Source organism: Cebus imitator, unplaced genomic scaffold, assembly GCF_001604975.1.
Source record: "Cebus imitator isolate Cc_AM_T3 unplaced genomic scaffold, Cebus_imitator-1.0 Scaffold96, whole genome shotgun sequence".
NCBI lineage: Eukaryota > Metazoa > Chordata > Mammalia > Primates > Cebidae > Cebus > Cebus imitator.
This window is the reverse complement of record NW_016107411.1, coordinates 2,115,802-2,136,029: the sequence shown is the minus strand read 5'-3', so window position 1 is coordinate 2,136,029 and position 20,228 is coordinate 2,115,802. Positions and strand designations below refer to the sequence as shown.

General features: G+C 47.7%; 2 protein-coding genes across 2 annotated transcripts in view; both read right to left on the bottom strand.

Annotated features, from left to right (window-relative positions):
* Nucleotides 1-5,510, bottom strand: part of PA2G4 (proliferation-associated 2G4) — a 7,514-nt gene extending 2,004 nt beyond the window's left edge. Inside the window, exons 1-6 of the mRNA XM_017536294.2 lie at nt 5,012-5,510; nt 2,635-2,869; nt 2,362-2,431; nt 1,992-2,084; nt 396-459; nt 76-154 (exon numbers count right to left, since the gene is read on the bottom strand). Of these exons, the coding sequence (XP_017391783.1) occupies nt 76-154; nt 396-459; nt 1,992-2,084; nt 2,362-2,431; nt 2,635-2,869; nt 5,012-5,099 (629 nt within the window). The 5' untranslated portion in view covers nt 5,100-5,510. The remainder of the gene's footprint in view (nt 1-75; nt 155-395; nt 460-1,991; nt 2,085-2,361; nt 2,432-2,634; nt 2,870-5,011) is intronic.
* Nucleotides 5,511-6,304: 794 nt separating this feature from the next.
* The window catches only part of ERBB3 (erb-b2 receptor tyrosine kinase 3), a 24,137-nt gene continuing 10,213 nt past the window's right edge, over nt 6,305-20,228 (bottom strand). Inside the window, exons 10-29 of the mRNA XM_037741186.1 lie at nt 17,280-17,353; nt 17,025-17,115; nt 16,555-16,760; nt 16,211-16,343; nt 15,920-16,010; nt 15,554-15,708; nt 15,110-15,163; nt 14,630-14,771; nt 13,492-13,611; nt 13,268-13,366; nt 12,874-13,059; nt 12,162-12,317; nt 11,330-11,405; nt 10,992-11,138; nt 10,192-10,289; nt 9,909-10,100; nt 9,693-9,764; nt 8,605-8,905; nt 7,421-8,430; nt 6,305-7,107 (exon numbers count right to left, since the gene is read on the bottom strand). Coding sequence (XP_037597114.1) covers nt 7,904-8,430; nt 8,605-8,905; nt 9,693-9,764; nt 9,909-10,100; nt 10,192-10,289; nt 10,992-11,138; nt 11,330-11,405; nt 12,162-12,317; nt 12,874-13,059; nt 13,268-13,366; nt 13,492-13,611; nt 14,630-14,771; nt 15,110-15,163; nt 15,554-15,708; nt 15,920-16,010; nt 16,211-16,343; nt 16,555-16,760; nt 17,025-17,115; nt 17,280-17,353 — 2,920 coding nt within the window. The 3' untranslated portion in view covers nt 6,305-7,107; nt 7,421-7,903. The remainder of the gene's footprint in view (nt 7,108-7,420; nt 8,431-8,604; nt 8,906-9,692; nt 9,765-9,908; nt 10,101-10,191; nt 10,290-10,991; nt 11,139-11,329; nt 11,406-12,161; nt 12,318-12,873; nt 13,060-13,267; nt 13,367-13,491; nt 13,612-14,629; nt 14,772-15,109; nt 15,164-15,553; nt 15,709-15,919; nt 16,011-16,210; nt 16,344-16,554; nt 16,761-17,024; nt 17,116-17,279; nt 17,354-20,228) is intronic.

The window sequence follows — 20,228 nt, the reverse complement described above, 5'->3', positions numbered from 1 at the left end:
TCAGCTGGGAGTAGCGAAAAATGCCTGATGACTAGTCTAGTTTGGTAGAAGGTGATGAGTGGGGTTGGCACCTACTTCTGCTGGTCTGTGGGATTCTGGATAATGGTTTTTTCTCCATCGATGACATGCTGCTTCAACTGGTGTGACAGCATACCTGTAGACAGGACATAGCCTATGGAACAAGCTATCCAGAACCCCAAAAGATTTCCAAATCCACCCACTTCGGTAGTTTGAAGGGGCAGGCAGTGAGAAAGTACCTGGCTATGGAAACACAGGGCTCTTGAGATTTTTGGCTTCAACTGGGCTATAGCCAGGATAGATCTTCAAGGGAGCAAAAGCCTGAATTTTGCAAAGCCACTCATTCTTAGACCCTCAACCCTGTTAACTGTTCTCACCTTCTATTGGCGTGCAGTTAAATGAGTGGGCAACTTTGTTCCAGGCTTCTGTCACTTGTGTGTTCTAGAAGTACAACATCAAACAAAAGGTGAGATATCAGGAGCTAATGAGTTCTCTACAATGAGAATAAGAAGCATAAAAGAACAGAGCGTTCTAATATCCTCCATCCAGTACCAATGATTCTCATTCACTGGATTTTCATTTCATAGCTCGATTATCCTTACAATCTAAATACTTTATATAGATGCTCCCAACTTATAATGGGGTTACATCTCAAAAGAACTCATCATAAGTTGAAAATACCACTAAGTCAAAAATGCATTTAACTGGGCACAGTGGCTCATGCCTGTAATCCCAGCACTCTTGGAGGCTGAGGCGGGTGGATTATGAGGTCAGGAGTTCGAGACCAGCCTGACCAACATGGTGAAGCCCTGTCTCTACTAAAAATACAAAAATTAGTGTGGTGGCACACCCCTGTAATCCCAGCTACTCAGGAGGCTGAGGCAAGAGAACCGTTGGAACCTGGGAGGCGGAGGTTGCAGTGAGCCAAGATTACGCCACTGCACTCTAGCCTGGGTGACAGAGTGAGACTCTATCTCAAAAAAAAAACCCAAAAAGCATTTAATACACCTAACCTACCTAACATCATAGCCTAGCCTACATTAACTGTGCTCAGAACACTTAGAAAACATTATCCTACAGTTGGGCAGAATTATCTAAAACATGCCTATTTTATAATAGTGTTGATTATCTCATGTAATTTACAAAATATATGGAAAATGAAAAACAGAATGGTTGTATGGGTACTCAAAGCATAGCTTCTACTGAAAGCACCATCAAGCTGAGGAACAGGTGTATTTGCATATCATTTTACCCAGTGCTTTCACAAAGATGGTCTAATTTGATAAATTTTGCAAGTGAACAGGGCAGATATATATCCCAATCTAGAAGACAAGGAAACTGAGTCTCAGGTTAAATTATTTGCCCCAGGTTAAATGACTGTTAAGTGAAAGAACTTGGTCATAAGCCTGGATTTTCTTTTTTCTTTTTGTAGAGGTGGGTCTTGCTATGTTTCCCAAGCTGGTCTCAAACTCCTGGGCTCAAGCAATCCTTTCACCTTGACCTTCCACAGTGCTAGATTTATAGGTACATGCCACTACACCTGGGTTTTCTGATGTTAAGTCTAGTGTTAATCCTTTTATACCTGGCATTCTTATCAGTTTTGTGGGGACAGCAAATGCTTATTTTTCCTTTTTCAAGACATAGTTTCATTGTCACCCAGGCTGGAGTGCAGTGGTGTGATCATAGCTCACCACAGCCTCAATCTTCCAGGCTCAGCTGATTGTCCCACCTCAGCCTCCCTGGCAGCTGGGAATACAGGTGCATGTTACCACGCCCAAGTAATTTTTATGTTTTTTGTAGAGATGGGGTTTCACCATGTTTCCCAGGCTGGTCTTGAACTCCTGGCCTCAAGCTATCCTCCTACCTCGGCCCCCCAAAGTGTTGGGATTACAGACATAAGCCACTGTGCCCATCCAAATATAGCTAATTTTAAAAAGCTGTTTTATAATTTGGAATTGGATAAAATAGCTTACCTGGTTTCCAGGTTTGACCAAGCGTAGGGCAGCTTCGGCACAAAGGTGAGCTGCCTTAATAACATCTGCTTTCCTCCCGGTTACTTGGGTCCCCTGTAGATAAGGACATGCAATCAGTGTCTTCCTGGAAAGCTTGTTAACTCAGCTGGCTATCTGGTTAATATCTGTGAGCCCATATGTGAAGGCCAGCTAATGAACAGGCGAATAAAAAAAAAAAAACAAAAAAACAAAAAAAACTTTCTCCTTCTCCTTTTGCTTCTCTAGAGACTCTCTCAACTTAAGTGGTGATTGGGGGTGGGGATAAGAAGCAAATGGCAGTGCATTCCCCTCACCCCCAAGGCTGAACGGAGATCAAAAGCAGGCCACCTACCTGAGCTACATCAACTACAAAAGTATGAGCTACATTAGCGATGAAGCCATCCACATGGACCCCAAGGTCACTGAAAGGCAAGATCAGAGTACTGCATTAGGAACTAGCACTTTGTAAATGCTTTAAAAAAAGAAAAATGCTTTAAAACAGTTTGACCGACCTGCCCCACCGGCCCCACCCTCTGGCTGGGGGCAGCCCCTCGGGACAACCCGCCAAAACAAAAACAAACAAACAAAAAACAACAACAACAACCAAAAAACAGTTTGACCTTACATTTTTACCAAGTCACCTTCCTTGAGAATATAATCCTGGTCGCTCTTCAAAGGGGAGAAGTGACATACACAATTATTTACCGAAATGCTGGTGGGAAAAGCAATACCTTTCTTCATTTCCTTTTCTTTCTTGAAGATTTTCCCTGTTTCTTCCATAATCATGGCATCACCTTTCTCACACAGGCTCAGTACCGACACACCTGAGCTAGATGCTTCCACCAAGGACCGAAGTACCCCTGAGGACAGAATCCCATCATGTCAGCCTTGTATGTATTTATTGTCTAGTTACCACCCAAGGAATACCTGGAAATTGGACTTAAGAGTTTGTAATACTCTCTAGTGCTATTGCCCTGAGGCTGAAAGGACAACATTCCCTTCCCTTCCTTATTATGTGACAAGTGGGTATATACAATCCATCTTCCTAGGCAAGGCCTTGGACTTTCCAAAGATGCTACCTTTGGTGTGACAGGACAGAGTTATGAACTTTAGAGGGTTCTTGCCAAGGTATGCCCACATACACGCAAAGAAAAGATGAAATTTATAGGCATCAGGGACAACAAGAAGGTAGACAGAATTGCAGACTCGAAGCTGATGCATTATTAAATGTTACCGCCTTCCTTTCTCAGACATTCTAATTAGGTGTTAGGAATCTCAATCTACGTAGACTTATTTCCTCATAAACAAGTGTATAAGCCAAAGGGGTTTAACCTAAGGTCCCTGGGTTTCATTTCAGGGGATCATGGCTTATCTCAAAGAGATGTGAGGCCAAAGTTACAAAATTTATATCTGAGAACACAATGGCCTGAAGTTATAAACTGCAAGAAAGAGATTTTTCTGATTCAAACTACTATCTCAAATACTAACAGGCACCAAAAACCAGAGTACTATACTAAATGTCCACTGTGCTATAAAAAAGCACAGGTTTGATTTTTGAAATCTCAGTTTTGGTGATTCTTTGAAAGCTGGTAAAAATTCAGCTTTTCACCCACAGGACCGGAGGCATCCTAAATACTGCTTCTCCACCATCTTTCCTGTTAAAACCATTTAAAAGCCGGGCACATTGGCTCACACCTGCAATCCCAGCACTTTGGGAGGCCAAGGTGGGCAGATCACCTGAGGTCAGGAGCTCAAGACTGGCCTGGCCAACATGGTGAAACCTGGTCTCTACTGAAAATACAAAAAACTAGTTAGGCATAGAGGCATGCACCAGTAATCCCAGCTACTCGTGAGGCTGAGGCAGGAGAATCGCTTGAACCCAGGAGGCGGAGATTGCAGTGAGCCAAGATTGGGCCATTGCACTCCAGCCTGGGCAACAAGAGTGAAACTCTGTCTCAGAAAACAACAACAAACAAAAACCAAAAAACCACACACACACACACAAACCCCAAAAAACATTTAAAAGCCCACGGACAAGCAGTTTGTATCTCCCTGAGTTTTAAGTAAAATGGAAAGGCGAATTGGAAAGAGAGAAAAGAGAAAGTGGCATCTGCCTAGAGTGACAGGCTACTGCTGAGACCGTCAGAGCACAGCTTTAATAAGGATGACTTGTGACAATCCCAAAATCAGTCCTCCCTTTTCCAGTACTGTTTGCAAGCTTGCCTGGTTGGGATAAGACCGGGACGCCAAAACATTTGAGTTGTCAAGTCACTGAGAGTAACAAATGTGAATGCTAACTAAGGTTACCTGCACAGATTGGAAAGGTGGTAGTAACGAGTAACTTCAAGAAAAGCCATATATATCTCCAAGACTTGGGTTAGAAGCTCCCGGAGTGCTCTCCAACGGTCCCCTTAGCTGGCCCAAGGGTAGAAGGGGGCCCCCACCAGGGTAAGAGCTGAAGTAAAGAAGGAAAGGCTCCAGAAAAGCACGTGGCAGGGAAGCTAGTGTCAGGGACAGTAGTGGAGGAAGAAGGGGGCCAGCCATCCGCAAGGGGACCCAGCAACACGTGCCGGCTTGGCTCCTGACGCCCCAGAGAATCGACAAAACAGAGGGGCGCTTCTGTCGCCAATAGCTGGGCGCTTCCTTTTCGAGGTGGCCTCGCCGCTGCCAGAATCAGAGGAAGCAGAAATCGGGACTGAAGGATTGGAACAGGAGAACACCTGTCTTGCCTCCTAACAAACGGCCTCGGGTCTGAGCCTGCCAGGGGTCCCTCTCTGCTCTCATCCCAGTCGCCGGCCCGCACCTCCACAGACTTCAGCCTGGGCCTGGCCACTCAGGTCCCAGGCGCGACACCGGGTCTTTCCACCACGCCGCCCCCAGAGGACCGGTGCGGACCCCTCAGTAGCTCACTCCGCATGACCCCTCCGCTCCAGCCCCTTTGGGGCCAGCCTGGCACCTTTCCCTGTCAGCCTTGATTCCCCGACCCCTGAGGCCGCACTCACGGTTGGCGATGTCGCCCCCCATCTTATACTTGGTCACGACCAGGTCCTCGGCGATAGTTTGCTCCTGCTGCTCGTCCTCGCCCGACATCTTCCTACCACCACCACTGCAGCCTGGTTTCCCCTGAGCCGCCGCCTCTGTCCCCCTTCCCAGCCGCAGGCTGTGGTCAGAGTCCCCTAGGTCCTCGAGGAGAGGGCGAGCGAAAGCGCGAGCAAGCAAAGGAGCGGGCAGGCTGGCGAGAGCGAGAAGCTGCGAGCGCGCGGGCTGAGGCGCAGGGCACGCTGGGACAACTAGTCCTCTTCACCGCCAGCTTCTAGCCGCCCTCGGGGGCTTGAGAACTACAATTCCCAGCCTGCCTCTCGCCCTCCTAAGCCAGGCCCAGGGGCCTTGCCCTCCAAGGGCCTCGCACGCCGGAATTGCCGGGCACGCTGGGAAGGGTCAGGCTCCGGCGGGAAGGCGGAGCCGTTGGGGAGCTTGCGGGGAAGCGTGGTCTCTCCCGGAAAAACCACTTCCACCGAGAACTCTGAGCGAGAGCCAGTAACAGAGAGGGGCGGGCTGAGGGAAAGGGGCGGAGCTACGGCGGGGAAATAGGTTTAGAGACGGCGGGGCAAGGGTGGAGCCGCGGCGGGTGGGTAGTGTCTACACCTAGGGCGGGGAGGCGGGGTGCGCCCTTCCTTGGATATCTGGATCGGCTGGCGAAACCCGCCCAGCCGGTCCAGTCGTCCTGCGAAGCTGAGAGAACAGGGAGAGGCAGACAGGTGGAAGAAGACCTAGGGTGCTGGGAGCAGGGGCTAATTGGGCAGCCAGACTCCGGAGGGATCATCCATTTAAAGGCCTCCCCATCTAGAGGCTGGACTCCTAAAGAAGTAACATGACATTGTTCCAATAACAGGCTGGATGGAGCACTTAAGGGAAGTGTTCAGAAAGACAGCTGTTTGTTGAGAGTGCTTACCGTGAAAAAACAAAATAAAAGTATTTGGTGACTTTTCTAAGAATGAATTCAGAAGCATGGGGAGGTTTCAGTATTTGGCCTCTGAAGGAGACCGGACATGTATAGGGCTTTTTATAAGTCCCCAAGCACGTGGGTTCTTTGTTTTTGTTATTCTCAGTTGTTTGCCTTGTAGATTCCTACTAAAACCCCAAAGGACTATACGTTGTGCTTGTTCTAAAGAAATACAATAGGACTAGAGAAAGCTGCATGGGACAGAGTAGCATTGTCAGAAAACAGAAAGGTCCACTGCTGAGGAGCAGATCTAGCTAACATATGAAATGTTTTCATTTGACAGACAGGAAGCTGAAAAAAACTTTGGCATTTTTATTCAGACACGTATAAAAACAAAACAAAAAATTTCAGTGATACAACAGATATTTTCCCTCAGTTCGCCATCCAAAGGAACAGAGGCGTCAAACTGGGTCTTCTTTCTGTCCTACCTGGAAGCTTCTCACTGCTGGGTGAGAATGGCTCCTAAAAGTGGATCTTGGGGGATCCTAGTGAATCTGCCCTCAGATAAAGTGTAAAGATCATTCACGGCACATGTGGGTTATGGTTTACACAAAGATGTCCAGTTATTTTTCCTTCTGACTACCCCCACCACCACTTCCTGAGATGAAATGTCTGCGTATAGGAGGAGGATGTGGCTGTTGGGGTTAGACTTGATTCAGTGCAAACAAGAAACGTTGCCCCTTACAAGGGCTGTGATTTAAATCAGTTTTCCTTGGCACCTTACAGTAAGAGCATATGCACAGGAATTGGGAGGATTTTGCATTCTGGACCTACTGCTCAATTAATCTCTTTTAGGCTCAGTTCCCACCCTCCCCCCCACCACTTAGAGACAGTGTCTTGCTGTGTTCCCTAGGCTTGTCTCTAATCCTAGGCTCAAGTGATCTTCCCATTCTCAGCCTCCCAAAGTGCTGGGATTACAGGTATGAGCCACCATGCCCGGCTTCCCTTTTTTGTAAAATGAATTAATATGTATGTCACAGAATTGTTGTAAGGATGATAAAGGACTAAGTGAGATAATGTAGGTAAAGTTTAGTATGATGCCTGGCTCATAGTTAAGTGCTGAATTATAAAAGTAATCAATTATCTACTCCTAACCTTTATCTTTTTTTTTTTTTTTTTTTGGAGACGGAGTTTCACTCTTGTTACCCAGGCTGGAGTGCAATGGCGCGATCTCGGCTCACCGCAACCTCCGCCTCCTGGGCTCAGGCAATTCTCCTGCCTCAGCCTCCTGAGTAGCTGGGATTACAGGCACGCGCCACCATGCCCAGCTAATTTTTTGTAGTTTTAGTAGAGACGGGGTTTCACCATGTTGACCAGGATGGTCTCGATCTCTTGACCTCGTGATCCACCCGCCTCGGCCTCCCAAAGTGCTGGGATTACAGGCTTGAGCCACCGCGCCCGGCCTAACCTTTATCTTGACAGATTTTAACCTTCTGTCTTTCTAGGGGGTTAAGAGTCACAAACCAAAATTATACTTTTCTCTGTTAGGTTTCCTCCCTTTCCTCTTCCTGAGAGTCTGATGGGAAACAAAGGCACACCTAGGAGCCTAGTTCCAAGTAGTCAGAGCCTGAGAGGTAGGGATATGGAGAGTAATCCTTCATATCTCCAGAAATACCTGTGAGGAAGCTGAGGAATGGGATTGAGAAAGCACACAAAATAAGGAAAACCTTCTCCTTTCCTGGGGTTGGGAAAGAGAAGAAAGTGCACAGCTGGCTATATACCATAAGAATTTTGTGTCAAATGTTTAAAGCCTCCAAAGGTTGAATGGAATTGTCTGGGACTGGGGAAATGGGGCTGAGACCTGGGAGAGAGAGGGAATAGGGAGAAAAGAGTACCCTCTAAAGGCACTAGCTGCCATTAAATGCTCCCTGAGTGCCACAGGGAGCAGAGGTTATGTTCTCTGGGCATTAGCCTTGGGGAAAAGCCTGCTATGCCAGTAATCAGGGTTATCAAAGGCAGAGTCTGTAGCCTCTAAGCTACGCAGAGTTTTTAGGCGGGCATAATGGACGTGGGGGGCCTGATGTCCAGGCCCCTGAAAAGCTCTCATCTCTTCATACCCTTGCTCAGATGCTGAGCAGGCCCCCATGGCTGCATAATCACCCCCAGGACCACCTCCACCTCGTTGCCGATTCATATATTCATAATCTTCATCTGGAGTTGTGCCAGCAGTGGGCATGATTGGTACAGGGTGGAGCGGGCAACTCTGTGTGCTGCCCAGAGAGGCACTGAGGTCTGATCCCACATCCATGTACTCATAACCCAACTCCTCAAGGGAACTTGGCCTAGGGGGACGAGGTGGACTGTGCCTTCTCCTCCGGTTCATGTACTCATACTCCTCATCTTCATCTTCTTCTTCAGTACCCAGGACAGAACTGAGACCCACTGAAGAAAGGGTGCCTTCCCGGGAGGAGGGAGTACCTGAGGGTAGAGAGGAAAGGATAGGTATATGAAGAACTTCATGGGGGTAGGGGAAAGTTTGAAAAAATGAATAGGATATAGAGGCATACAATCAGAGAAGACAAAATAATTTAGAGGAGCCTGGGGGAAGAATTTGAGGAAGAATTGAGGAAAGCCGTAGGAAGAGGCAGGCACCTTTGAGGTGTGTATCTGGCATGACATAACCATTGACATCCTCTTCCTCTAACCCTGGTGGGGAGAGAGGGGTGACAGGAGTAAGCAGACTGTGGCGCTGGGAATGGTAGGCACTGTCTCCGCGTGGTCGTGGGCTCCGGCTCCTGCTCCGGCTCCTACACATTGACACTTTCTCCTGGAGCTCAACCTCAGAGCCTGTTACATGGCCCTCTGATGACTCTGATACCAGGCGTCCCCGTGGCATTGGGTGCAGAGAGACTGGACGGGGGCACCATTCACTGCCCTGAGAAACTACAGGCTCCTAAGGAAGAAAATAAACCAAAAATAATGCAAGGAGATTTACACAGATGAAGAAAGAAGTGACATCTGTTTAGAAGGAGATTGGGTTCTTTACTGCCTCTTTTTTTTTTTTTTTGAGATGGAGTCTTGCTCTTGTTGCCCACGCTGGAGTACAGTGGCACAAACTCAGTGCACTGCAGCCTCCCAGGTTCAAGCAATTCTCCTGCCTCAGCCTCCCGAGTAGCTGGGATTACAGGCACCCATCACCATGCCTAGTTAATTTTTGTATTTTTAGTAGAAACAGTGTTTCGCCATGTTGGCCAGGCTGGTCTCAAACTTCTGACTTTGTGATATTTCTGCCTCGGCCTCCCGAAGTGCTAGGACTAAAGGCGTGAGCCACTGTGCCCAGCCTTTTTGTTTTTTGAGACGGAGTCTCTGTCACCCAAGCTGGTGTGCAGTAGTAAAATCTCAGCTCACTGCAACTTCTGCCTCCCAGTTCAAGCAATTCTTCTGTCTCAGTCTTCTGAGTAGCGGGGATTACAGGTGTGCACCACCATGCCTGTCTAATTTTTGTATTTTGGGTAGAGACAGGGTTTCACCATATTGCCAGGCTGGTCTCGGACTCCTAACCTCAGGTGATCCATCCACCCGGCCTCCCAAGGTACTGGCATTATAGACATGAGCCACTGTGCTTGGCCTTCACTGCCTTCTTTTTTTCAGGACACTGATTAAACCTCAAAGGTTTCTAATGTCTTCCATACTACTCTCAATCTGATCCTAAAACCGAGCCTCTCAGCTACCGATCTTACCTGGCAAGCCTCCGCAAGATTACCCTGGTTCATGGGCATGTATCCAGATGATGGACTTAAAAGGCTCTGGCTCTAGGATGAAAAAATAAGGACAAGGTTAAGGTAAAGGGAGAAATCTACATTCACCATGGGGGCCTTTGAGTAGTTAATCTGGGTCTCTGTAGGGTTCGTGAGGGCTCAGGGTGCAAAGTGTTGGGTAATTAGAAGTTGTCTTACCCCACGTTGCCGAGTGAGTGTTCCAACTGGTAGGCTGAGGACGGAGCCCAGTGTGGTGGTTGTCAGGTTGTCCTCCTCTGCTTCCAAGTCTGGATCTAGGTCTAGTTCTGGCTCCAGCTCTACTTCCTCTAGCTCCTTGTTTGTCAGACCATGGTGCTCTGCCCCAGGGTCTATTCCAGGCCCACTCTCTCTCTATATTGATAGGTGATTGTTAGGGGAAATCCTGGTTCCAGCCAACTCCCCCTTTTTAAAATTTCCTTAGCGCCTCCTACTCCCTACTCACCTTTATGACCAGATACCGTGGTGGGTCTCGGGCCATCCTGGTGAACTCATTGGCTAATTCTTTAAAGGTTGGGCGAATGTTCTCATCAATCATCCAACCTGGAGGTAAGATGTAGGAGGTAGAGACATGAAAGGGAATGCCATGGCCAGGTGCAGTGGCTCACACCTGTAATTCCAGCATTTTAGGAGACCAAGGCGAGTGGATCACCTGAGGTTGGGAGTTTACAGCCTGACTAACATAGCGAAATCCTGGCTGTACTATAAATATTTTAAAAATTAGCTAGGTGGTGCATGCCTGTAGTCCCTGCTATTTGGGAGACTGAGAGAGGAGAATCACTTAAACCTAGAAAGCAGAGGTCGCAGTGAGCCAAGGTCATGCCACTGCACTCCAGTATGGGAGAGAGTGAGACTCCATCTCAAAAAAAAAAAGGGAATAGAGCCATAAGAAGAGTACAGAGGGAAGTCAAAAAATAGCTGGGGTCAGGCCAGGCACGGTGGCTTATACCTGTAATACCAGCATTTGGAAGGCTGAGGCAGTAGGATCACGAGGTCAGGAGTTTGAGACCAGCCTGGCCAACATGGCAAAACCCCGTCCCTAATAAAAATACATAAATTAGCCGGGCATGGTGGCAGGTGCCTGTAATGCCAGCTACACCAGAGGCTAACGCAAGAGAATCACTTGAACCCGGGAAGTGGAGGTTGTAGTGAGCCGAGATTGTGCCATTGCACTCCAGCCTGGGCGACAAGAGCTAGACATCGTCTCAAAAAAAAGAAAATATCTGGGCTTAGCAGGTAACTCACACTTGACCATCACCATGTAGACATCGATTGTGCAGATCTGGGGCTGTGCCAACCTCTCCCCCTTCTCTAGCAGGTCTGGTACTTCGGCCAATCGCAGCCCTGCATAGGGCTCTGCCCCGAAGCTCATCAACTCCCAAACTGTCACACCTGGTGAAGGAAGAAATGGAGTAGTCACTGGCAAAATAGTAGACATGGGCATGAAGTGAAGGGAAGGCAGAACCTGATCTGACACAAAAATCTGAAGTGCTTAGAAATTCTAAGATTCTAAGAGAGGGTCTCAAAAGGTAACTTTGAAATTGGGGCCAGTGATGGTAGAGAGGGCATCCAGATGCACTGACCATAGCTCCAGACGTCACTCTGGTGTGTGTATTTTCCAAAGTGGATACTTTCGAGGGCCATCCACTTAATTGGAGTCTGTGGATTAAAGATAGAGGTATCACCAGTTTATTTCCACAAATTTTCTTAGCATTTCCAAGTCTCAAGTTCTTTTTTTTTTTTAAGGACTAGTCAAGTGCAGTAGTGAGAAGGGAGGAAACAGCAGAACAAGGAGTTCGATCTGTAACTGACTGTGAACAATCAATTGGGATACTCACTACCTTTGGACCAGCCTTTATTTATTTATTTTTTTTGAGATGGAGTCTTGCTCTGTCACCCAAGTTGGAGTGCAGTGGCAGTGGTGTGATCTCAGCTCATTGCCACTTCCACCTCCTGAGTTCAAGAGATTTTCCTGCCTCAGCCTCTGGAGTAGCTGGGATTACAGGCACATGCCACCATGCCCAACTAATTTTTGTATTTTTAGTAGAGACAGGGTTTCACCATGTTCGTCAGGCTGGTCTCGAACTCCTGACCTCGTGATCCACCCACCTCAGCCTCCCAAATTGCTACGATTATAGGTGTGAGCCACCATGCCCAGCTAAGTCCCAAGTTCTTTTTTTTTTTTTTTTCCTGCTGGGCATCTTTCATGTTACCATGTTGGTTTTTTCCACCCAAGTTCTTGATCATTCTTTTCTTTGTTGCTCTCTGAACTAAGATATCTGGCCATCTGCAGCCTCCTCTCCTTGAACTTACCATGAAGCATCTGCTTGCCTCTGGAAGAGACCACTGACTGCTCCCTATTCCCATGCTTCACTCCACCCCCACCACCTTACCCAGCCCTTTGTGTCACCTCACCTTGGCCTCACTGTATAGCAGCTGCTTATCATCAGGAGGCAGCAGGTCAGCCACACCAAAATCTGCCACCTGAACCTGACTGGGCGACTTGAGTAGCACGTTTCGGGCAGCGAGGTTTCTATGCACCATACCATGTTCCTCAAGGTAGTACATACCCTGTGGATATAGGGGAAGAAAGTATTCTTAAAGTTGGGGGAATCAGTCACTGAGATCTAGAATTCCCCCAAATCTTGCAGGTACCTCTCAGCAGTGGTCCCCAACCTTTTTGGCACCAGGGACCGGTTTTGTGGAAGACAGTTTTTCTGGTGGAAGGGGAGGGTTGGTTTTGGGATGAAACCGTTCCATCTCAGATTATCAGGCATGAGTTAGATTCTCATAAGGAGTGCACAACCTAGATCCTTCACATGCACAGTTCACAATAGAGGTCACTCACGCTCCTATGAGAATCTAATCCTGCCGCTGATCTGACTGGAGGTGGAGCTCAGGTGGTAATACAAGTGATGGGGACTGGCTGTAAATACAGATGAAATTTCACTCACTTGCCTGCCGCTCACCTGCTATGTGGCCCAGTTCTTAACAGGCCATGGACCAGTACCAGCCTGTAGCCCGGGGTTGGGGACCCTACCTCTCAGAACTTCAACCTTTCCACTTTTTCCTGGCCTGCCCCCAGCCAAGCAGTTCTTATCACAGAACTCCTCCAGGCTCCTTTCACCTTGGCAATTTGTACTCCCCAGTTGAGCAGCAGCTGTGGCCCCAGTGCTTCCCGGTGTTGTCTCACATGATCCAGCAGAGAACCCAGAGGCAAGTACTGAGTGACAAGCTGCAGAGATGACCCCGGGCATAGTCCCAGCAGCCGTACGATGTGGGCATGGTCCAGACTGCCAATGGCCAGCATATGCTAAGAGACACAAAAGGTGTTATCCAGGAAACCAGCAGGTTCACATACACTCAGCATATGCATAGCCAGCCCAGGGGACCCCCCCAACATTCAAGTGCATCAATGTGGCTAACACAGTAGCTGCTGAGAAGCACAGGACCATGCTTCTACATGATTATATCTAATATTGTCCTCTCTCCTAGTGACATGCAGAATACCCTTCACTTACATCTGTCACAGCTTGAAAACTCTGCCGTCCACTCTTGTCTTCAATGACTTTAATGCAGACTGGAATCTTGATTGACTCACCCTCAGGGATCCACACTCCCTGGGAAGTTTGGGATAGGAGTCAGCATAGGGTCATTCTCCCTAGGTCAGTCCTTTGCAAAAATCTTTCACCCCTTTGCCCTAGATGCTTTCCCCACCTCTCCAGAATTCCTGTAGGTCACTCACTTTGTGCACAGTTCCAAAGACACCCGAGCCAAGCACTTTAAGCTTCCTCAGCTCTGTCTCTTTGAAGATTCTGGCCAAGACTTTGTTAGCCTTCTCACTGGGGTCCAGAGGCTCTATGCTCTAAGGAGCAAATGGGAAGGAGGTACTCAGGAAAGACCATTCCCATGTCCCACTCCAACCCTCTCCCCAGAGGTGAATGCCAAAAGTAGCAAGCCAAAAGGGCAGGAAGAGAAATCATCGTTAGTCCTGGAAAGCATTATAGGCATATTGAGGAATAACAGACCTTGAAGATTGAGGAAGTTATTTGTGCTCATGAGATCAGGAATCAAAGGGGTTGGGTTTTCCCTTTGATGGAGGACCAAGAAGTGGGGTAAAGGGACAGCTAGGGAGAGTTGGTAATACCATTACCACCTTCACTACCTTTTATACAGTGCTCTGTGCTTTCTTTCTTTCTTTTTTTTTTTTTTTTTTTGAGACGGAGTTTGACTCTTGTTACCCAGGCTGAAGTGCAATGGCGCGATCTCGGCTCACCGCAACCTCCGCCTCCTGGGTTCAGGCAATTCTCCTGCCTCAGCCTCCTGAGTAGCTGGGATTACAGGCACGTGCCACCATGCCCAGCTAATTTTTTGTAGTTTTAGTAGAGACGGGGTTTCACCATGTTGACCAGGATGGTCTCGATCTCTTGACCTCATGATCCACCCGCCTCGGCCTCCCAAAGTGCTGGGATTACAGGCTTGAGCCACCGCGCCTGGCTTGCTCTGTGCTTTCTAAAGCACTTTTACATCTTCCCTCTCTACCCTTACAGTCATCCTGGAAGGATGAATGTTATTTCCTCCGTATAGATGCATAAACTGAGGCACAGAGAAGAGAAGTAACTTCTTCAAAGTCATGTGGCAAATTAATGGCAAAATCGGGACTAGAATGCATGCCTTCCATTTCTCTGACCAGTGTCTTTTCTAGCGGATCACACTGCCTCCTTGAAGAAAGGGATCAAATCTCTGGGGAAAGATGAGGGGAGTGATGTTCATCCCATCACTGACCCTGGGTACACAGGGTATCACTGAAAATTAAGCTATAAAGAGATTTCCAGGGCATGCAAAAAAAGAAAAGGAAAAGCAAAAGTAAACTAAGTACTCACCTCACCACGTTCCAAGTATCGCCTCATAGCCCTTTTATTCTGAATCCGGCGCCCACGCCAGTAGAGAAAAGTGCCACCCAGGAACACGAAAATCATTACCAATCCTGCTATCACTGTCAGAGCCATTGTCAGGTGGGTTTTGCTATGGGATATATAGAAACCCAACATTATTCTGGGTTTTCATCTTCCTTACAAATGTCAACTATACTTGTGCTGAAGGTATGGTGCATATCCAGGGCAAGAAATTAGCATTCACATATATATCCTTATGCACTAAAGGGACCAACCTAAATCAGGACCACTCTTAGACTACTGCAAGTTAACTTTAGGAAGGGAAGTCCAGAAGCCTGCATTCCAGTGATAGTGGACCGCGTACATAAAAGGCCAGAATGAAGACACCCTCGCTCTTCTTTCCAGGTAACCATCTCTCTCCCAACTCCCAAATATCCCCAGTTTCCAGAATCTCCAAACCCATCATACCCAATCAGCACCAGTGTTTGTCCTAGACAGTCTTGAAGCTCTGGTCCTTTACACCTAGGGAAGAAAGTTACAACCTTAAATGAGAGCTTGGACAACAGAGGCTCAATTTCAACAGCCTCAGCATACAAAAGCTTATTTCAGAACTTACCATGGCATCCCATCCTGGAGCCCAAAGCTGATCCCAAGACATGGCCTCCACCTCCAGCTCACTAGCTCTTCCCAAGCCCCTCTTGAGTAAAACTCCCTTGAACTGTGGTTATTCCAGGTTCCCAAAACTGTGGTGTAATTTTGTGCTGTTACTGATTTTCCCTTTCTCCAATCCTTCAGTACACAGCTGGGAGTGATTCTTAAATCACAGCCTCTCTCTTCTTTCTGCTTCCCTCACCCTAGTCTGTGCTCCTACCATTCCACCTGACCCCCTCTCCCTATCATCCCATCACTGACCCCTGGGTGCAGTTCTCATGGCAGGGCCGACATTCATTCTGAACATCTGGGTACTTGTAGATGGGGCCCTTGGCACCTAGGACTCCATGGGGGCAGCTGCTCACACAGTGGGGCCCATCTCGAAAATGGGCACATTGAACACAAGTATCAGAGCCCTGAGTGGAAGAGAGAAGGTCAGGAAGAATCAGATCCAAGGTCAATTCCATACCTCCCAGCAAAGACCAGCCCAGACATTCAGAATCTTCCATCTGCAGACCCTAGCATTATCTGCTCTCTCTGTGCTCTCCTTAGCCATATCATTCCCCACATATTCCAAGTATTGCCCCTTCTCTGTCTCCCTTGGAGATCCTGGTGCTGCTACCATACCGAGCCATTGCATGTGGCAGTTCCCTCCATGGGCTGGCATTCCGGGTGGCAAGAGAAGCATTTGGACTCATGGGCAAACTCTCGAGGCTCCCTGCATCGGGGAATAAAGGGAAGGGGGTCACTTCCAAGTCCTGACCTTCATGCCCTGATCCCACAATCACAGGTCTCCTATCTCACTCCCACTAAGGCATATGCAGAAAGCTTTCTAAAGGCTTTTATTATATGCCACCTGAACAGTTCCATTGCAGGGTCTCACCCCCACCCATCCTTGACTAGCTCCCCTCACTGTACCCATTCAGAAAGTTGCAGTTGGTTACACAGACACCTCCTCGGCTGTAGTTTCGACAGGACAAGCACTGACCAGGGCCCGGGCCCCAGCATCCCCCAGAGGAGCACAGTGGGTCACACACTTTGCCCTCTGCCACTGGAAAAGAAAGGGTAGATTAGGAGAGAAGTCTGGGGACTCCAGCAGGCCCTCTCCTCATTGCTCTTCCTTGTTGCTGCTTCCATCCTAACATCCCCCTTCACCTTGATTCCATCCCTCAACCCTACTCCCACGTGTGGGCAGAAGAGTCCTTCCAGCCCTCTCCTCCCTGACTCCCTGTTCTCACCACCCAGCAGACCCTTTCCCTCACCGCATTCTCTGCGGGGCCGATTATGCTTGATGTCTAGTCGCTCTTCCGAAGGCCCCCGAAGCAGCTTGGTCCAGTTCAAAGAGTGGTGGTAACAGAGCTGCCGATTGGCACTTATATAGATACGCCCAGCACTGATTTCCTTCAGGGATCGGAAGCCCAGAGATGTGACATTCAAGTTCTTCATGATCAACAACGAGAAGCCCCGGCTGAGAATAAGGAGACAGGATGAGAGGAGAGACTACTAAGGGAACATTAACCATGCAGTGGATTCATGTTAGTCAAGAAATGTGCTCAGTGCCTAGATCACTGAGAGGGAGTCCCCCTCCTTTTGCCCTTTCCTCATCAAACTCTGAAACCCTTTGGTTTTGAGGCACTGCTGTATGAGACAGTGCCTTGTATTTTACTCAAGGATGCCTAAGACACAGGCTTCATTGCCTGGAGATGCCACTTCCTCCATACCCTTTACTCACTTGTAGAGGCTTCTGCCTCCAATGGTTGTCAGGTTGGAAAAAACACTGAAGTTGTGCATGTGGGGAGGCCAGGACTGGATGTTCAGGTAACCTGAGGGGTTGGAGAGACACAATATGGGCAGGGAGCCTTCTTCTTTATTGGGTTCTCCTGGTTCCTCCCCTGTAACTTGGGATGTGATTTTTCTCAAGTAGTTATACCACAATTTATGCCAGTGGTTCACCTATTCTAGAAAGGGCAAACTCTCTGCCACTCACCTGTGATCTCCTGTACTGTCTGGAAGACATTGAGTTTCTCCGGGTCCAGGGCAGGTATCTTGTGCCAGGGGTCTCTGAGGAGAACAGTAGAAACCAATTAACAAAGTAAGGTACAACCCAGTGTCAATGAGCACACTCAGCCTCAGAATTTGGTTTCTTTTCTTTTCTTTTTTTTTTGAGACGGAGTTTGACTCTTGTTGCCTAGGCTGGAGTGCAATGGCACAATCTCAGCTCACCGCAACCTCAGCCTCCTGGGTTCAAACGATTCTCCTCTCTCAGCCTCCTGAGTAGCTGGGATTACAGGTATGGGCCACCATGCTTGGCTAATTTGTATTTTTAGTAGAGACGGGGTTTCTCCATATTGGTCTGGCTGGTCTCGAACTCCTGACCTCAGGTGATCCACCCACCTCAGCTTCCCAAAGTGTTGGGATTACAGGTGTGAGCCACCATGCCTGGCCTTCAGAATTTGGTTTCTAAATATTATTCTCCACTAAAAGGAAACATTCCTTGGAGAAATGGCTGGGACAGGGGAACCTAGAGCATCTTGTGCAAACAAGGAAAGACTCAAAGAACTAAGGATGCAGCCCAAAGAACACAGGAGCCAGCTTGGAGGGGCTCCCAATGGCCAAATCAGGGACACCTAAACACCAAAATAAATAATGATTGTAAAGGATTATAACCATTGACTAGAATAAAATAGGTATCCATAAGAGTAAATAAATAAATAGGAAAGGAAGACTTTTTTTTTTTTTTAAGAGACAGGGTCTCACTCCGTTGCCCAGGCTGGAGTGCAGTAGTGTGATCATAGCTCACTGTAACCTTGAACTCCTAGGCTCAAGCAATTTTCTCACTTGCTCCCAAAGTGCTGAGATTACAGACATGAGCCACTGTGCCCGCTGGAAAGACTCTTCCTAACACTAGAATGCCAACAAACAAATGCAGAAGAAATAATGGAATTGGAAAATTATCATTTGGCAACTATCATAACAATAATTGATTCAGGCAATTATCCCAAGACATTTAATAATAGCAAATGGAAAAAACAGTAACTTTACAGGAGAATAACCTGACAGATATCACCTTAACTAAGTGACCAGAGACATTATTGCAAGTGCTGGGGCACATCAACATCACGTGCATCCTCCATAGGATGCCCTGAGCTCACAGCCTCTGTGGTGTTCCTATCAAACTCCAGCCTGGAGGAAACGCATGCCTGTAATTCCAGCACTTTGGGAGGCTGAGGCGGGAGGATCGCTTGAGCTCATGAGTTTGAGACCAGCCTGGACAGCATGGTGAAACCCTGTCTCTATAAAAAACATAAAAAACCAGCCCCGCGTGGTGGCGTGCACCTGTAATCCCTGCTACTCCCGCGGCTGAGGTGGAAGGATCACTTCAACCCAGGAGGCAGAGGTTGCAGTGAGCCAAGATCATGCCATTGCACTCCAGCCTGGGCAATACAGCCAGACCTTATCTCAAAAACAAAAAAAAACCAAAAACCCTACAAAAACTTGAATCTAATCATGAGGACACATCAAACAAATCCTAACTGAAGAACATTCTGCCCATTAACTAACCTATACTCATTAAGAATATCATGAAAGATAATAAAACCTGAGGAGCTGTTATAAAGGAGACTGAAGAGGCACGATAACTGAATGTGATGTTTGATCCCAAACCTTAGGAGGACAATTAGTGAAATCTGAATAAGGTGTGTAGGTTGATAATATTTTTTTTTTCAAGGTGGAGTCTCTCTCTGTTGCCCATTGGAGTGCAATGGTGTGCTCTCAGCTCACTCTGCCTCCTCTGCAACCTCTGCCTCCTCTGCAACCTCTGCCTCCCAAGTTCAAGTGATTCTCCTGCCTCAGCCTCCTGAGTAGCTGGGATTATAAGTGCGAGCCATTATGCTTGGCTATTTTTTTATTTTTAGTAGAGATGGAGTTTCACCATGTTGGTCAAGCTGGTCTTGAGCTCCTGACCTTGTGATCCGCCCGCCTTGGCCTCCCAAAGTCCTGGGATTATAGGTGTAAGCCACTGTGCCTGACCCGATAATATTTTGCTATTATTTGTATTACAATGTTAATTTTCTGATTCAAACAACTATACCGTGGTTATATAAGAAAATATTATTGTTTTTGGCTGGGCGTAGTGGCTCACGCCTGTAATTCCAGCACTTTGGGAGGCCGACACAGATGGATCACCTGAGGTTTGGAGTTAGAGACCAGCCTGACCAACATGGAGAAAACCTGTCTCTACTAAAAATACAAAATTAGCCAGGTGTGGTGGAGCATGCCTGTAATCCTAGCTACCCGGGAGGCTGAGGCAGGAGAGTTGCTCGAACCTGGGAGGTGGAAGTTAACAGTAAGCTGAGATTGCACATTACACTCCAGCCTGGACAACAAGCACGAAACTCGGTCTCAAAAAAAAAAAAGAAGGAAAGAAAAAGAAAATATTATTGTTTTTAAGGAATACACAATGAAATATAACATGGGTAAGGAAGAACCATGTGTGAAAATTTATCCTCAAGTGGTCCAGAAAAACAAGAGCATATGGTGTGTGTGTGTGTGTGTGTGTGTGTGTGTGTGCGTGTGCGCACAGAAAGAAGTGATAAAGCATATGTAGTATGTTAACATTTGGAGGATCTGAGTAGAAGAGTACACAGGGGCCAGGCATGGTGTCTCACAACTGTAATCCCAGCACTTTGGGAAGCTGGGGTGGGCAGATCACTTGAGGTCCCGAGTTCAAGACCAGCCTGGCCTACATGGTGAAACCCTGTCTCTACTAAAAATACAAAAATTAGCTGGGTGTGGTGGCACATGCCTATAATTCCAGCTACTCAGGAGGCTGAGGCAGGAGAATTGCTGAACCTGGGAGGCGGAGGTTGCAGTGAGCCAAGGTTGCACCACTGCACTCCAGCCTGGGCGACAGAGTGAGACTCTGTCATTAAAAAAA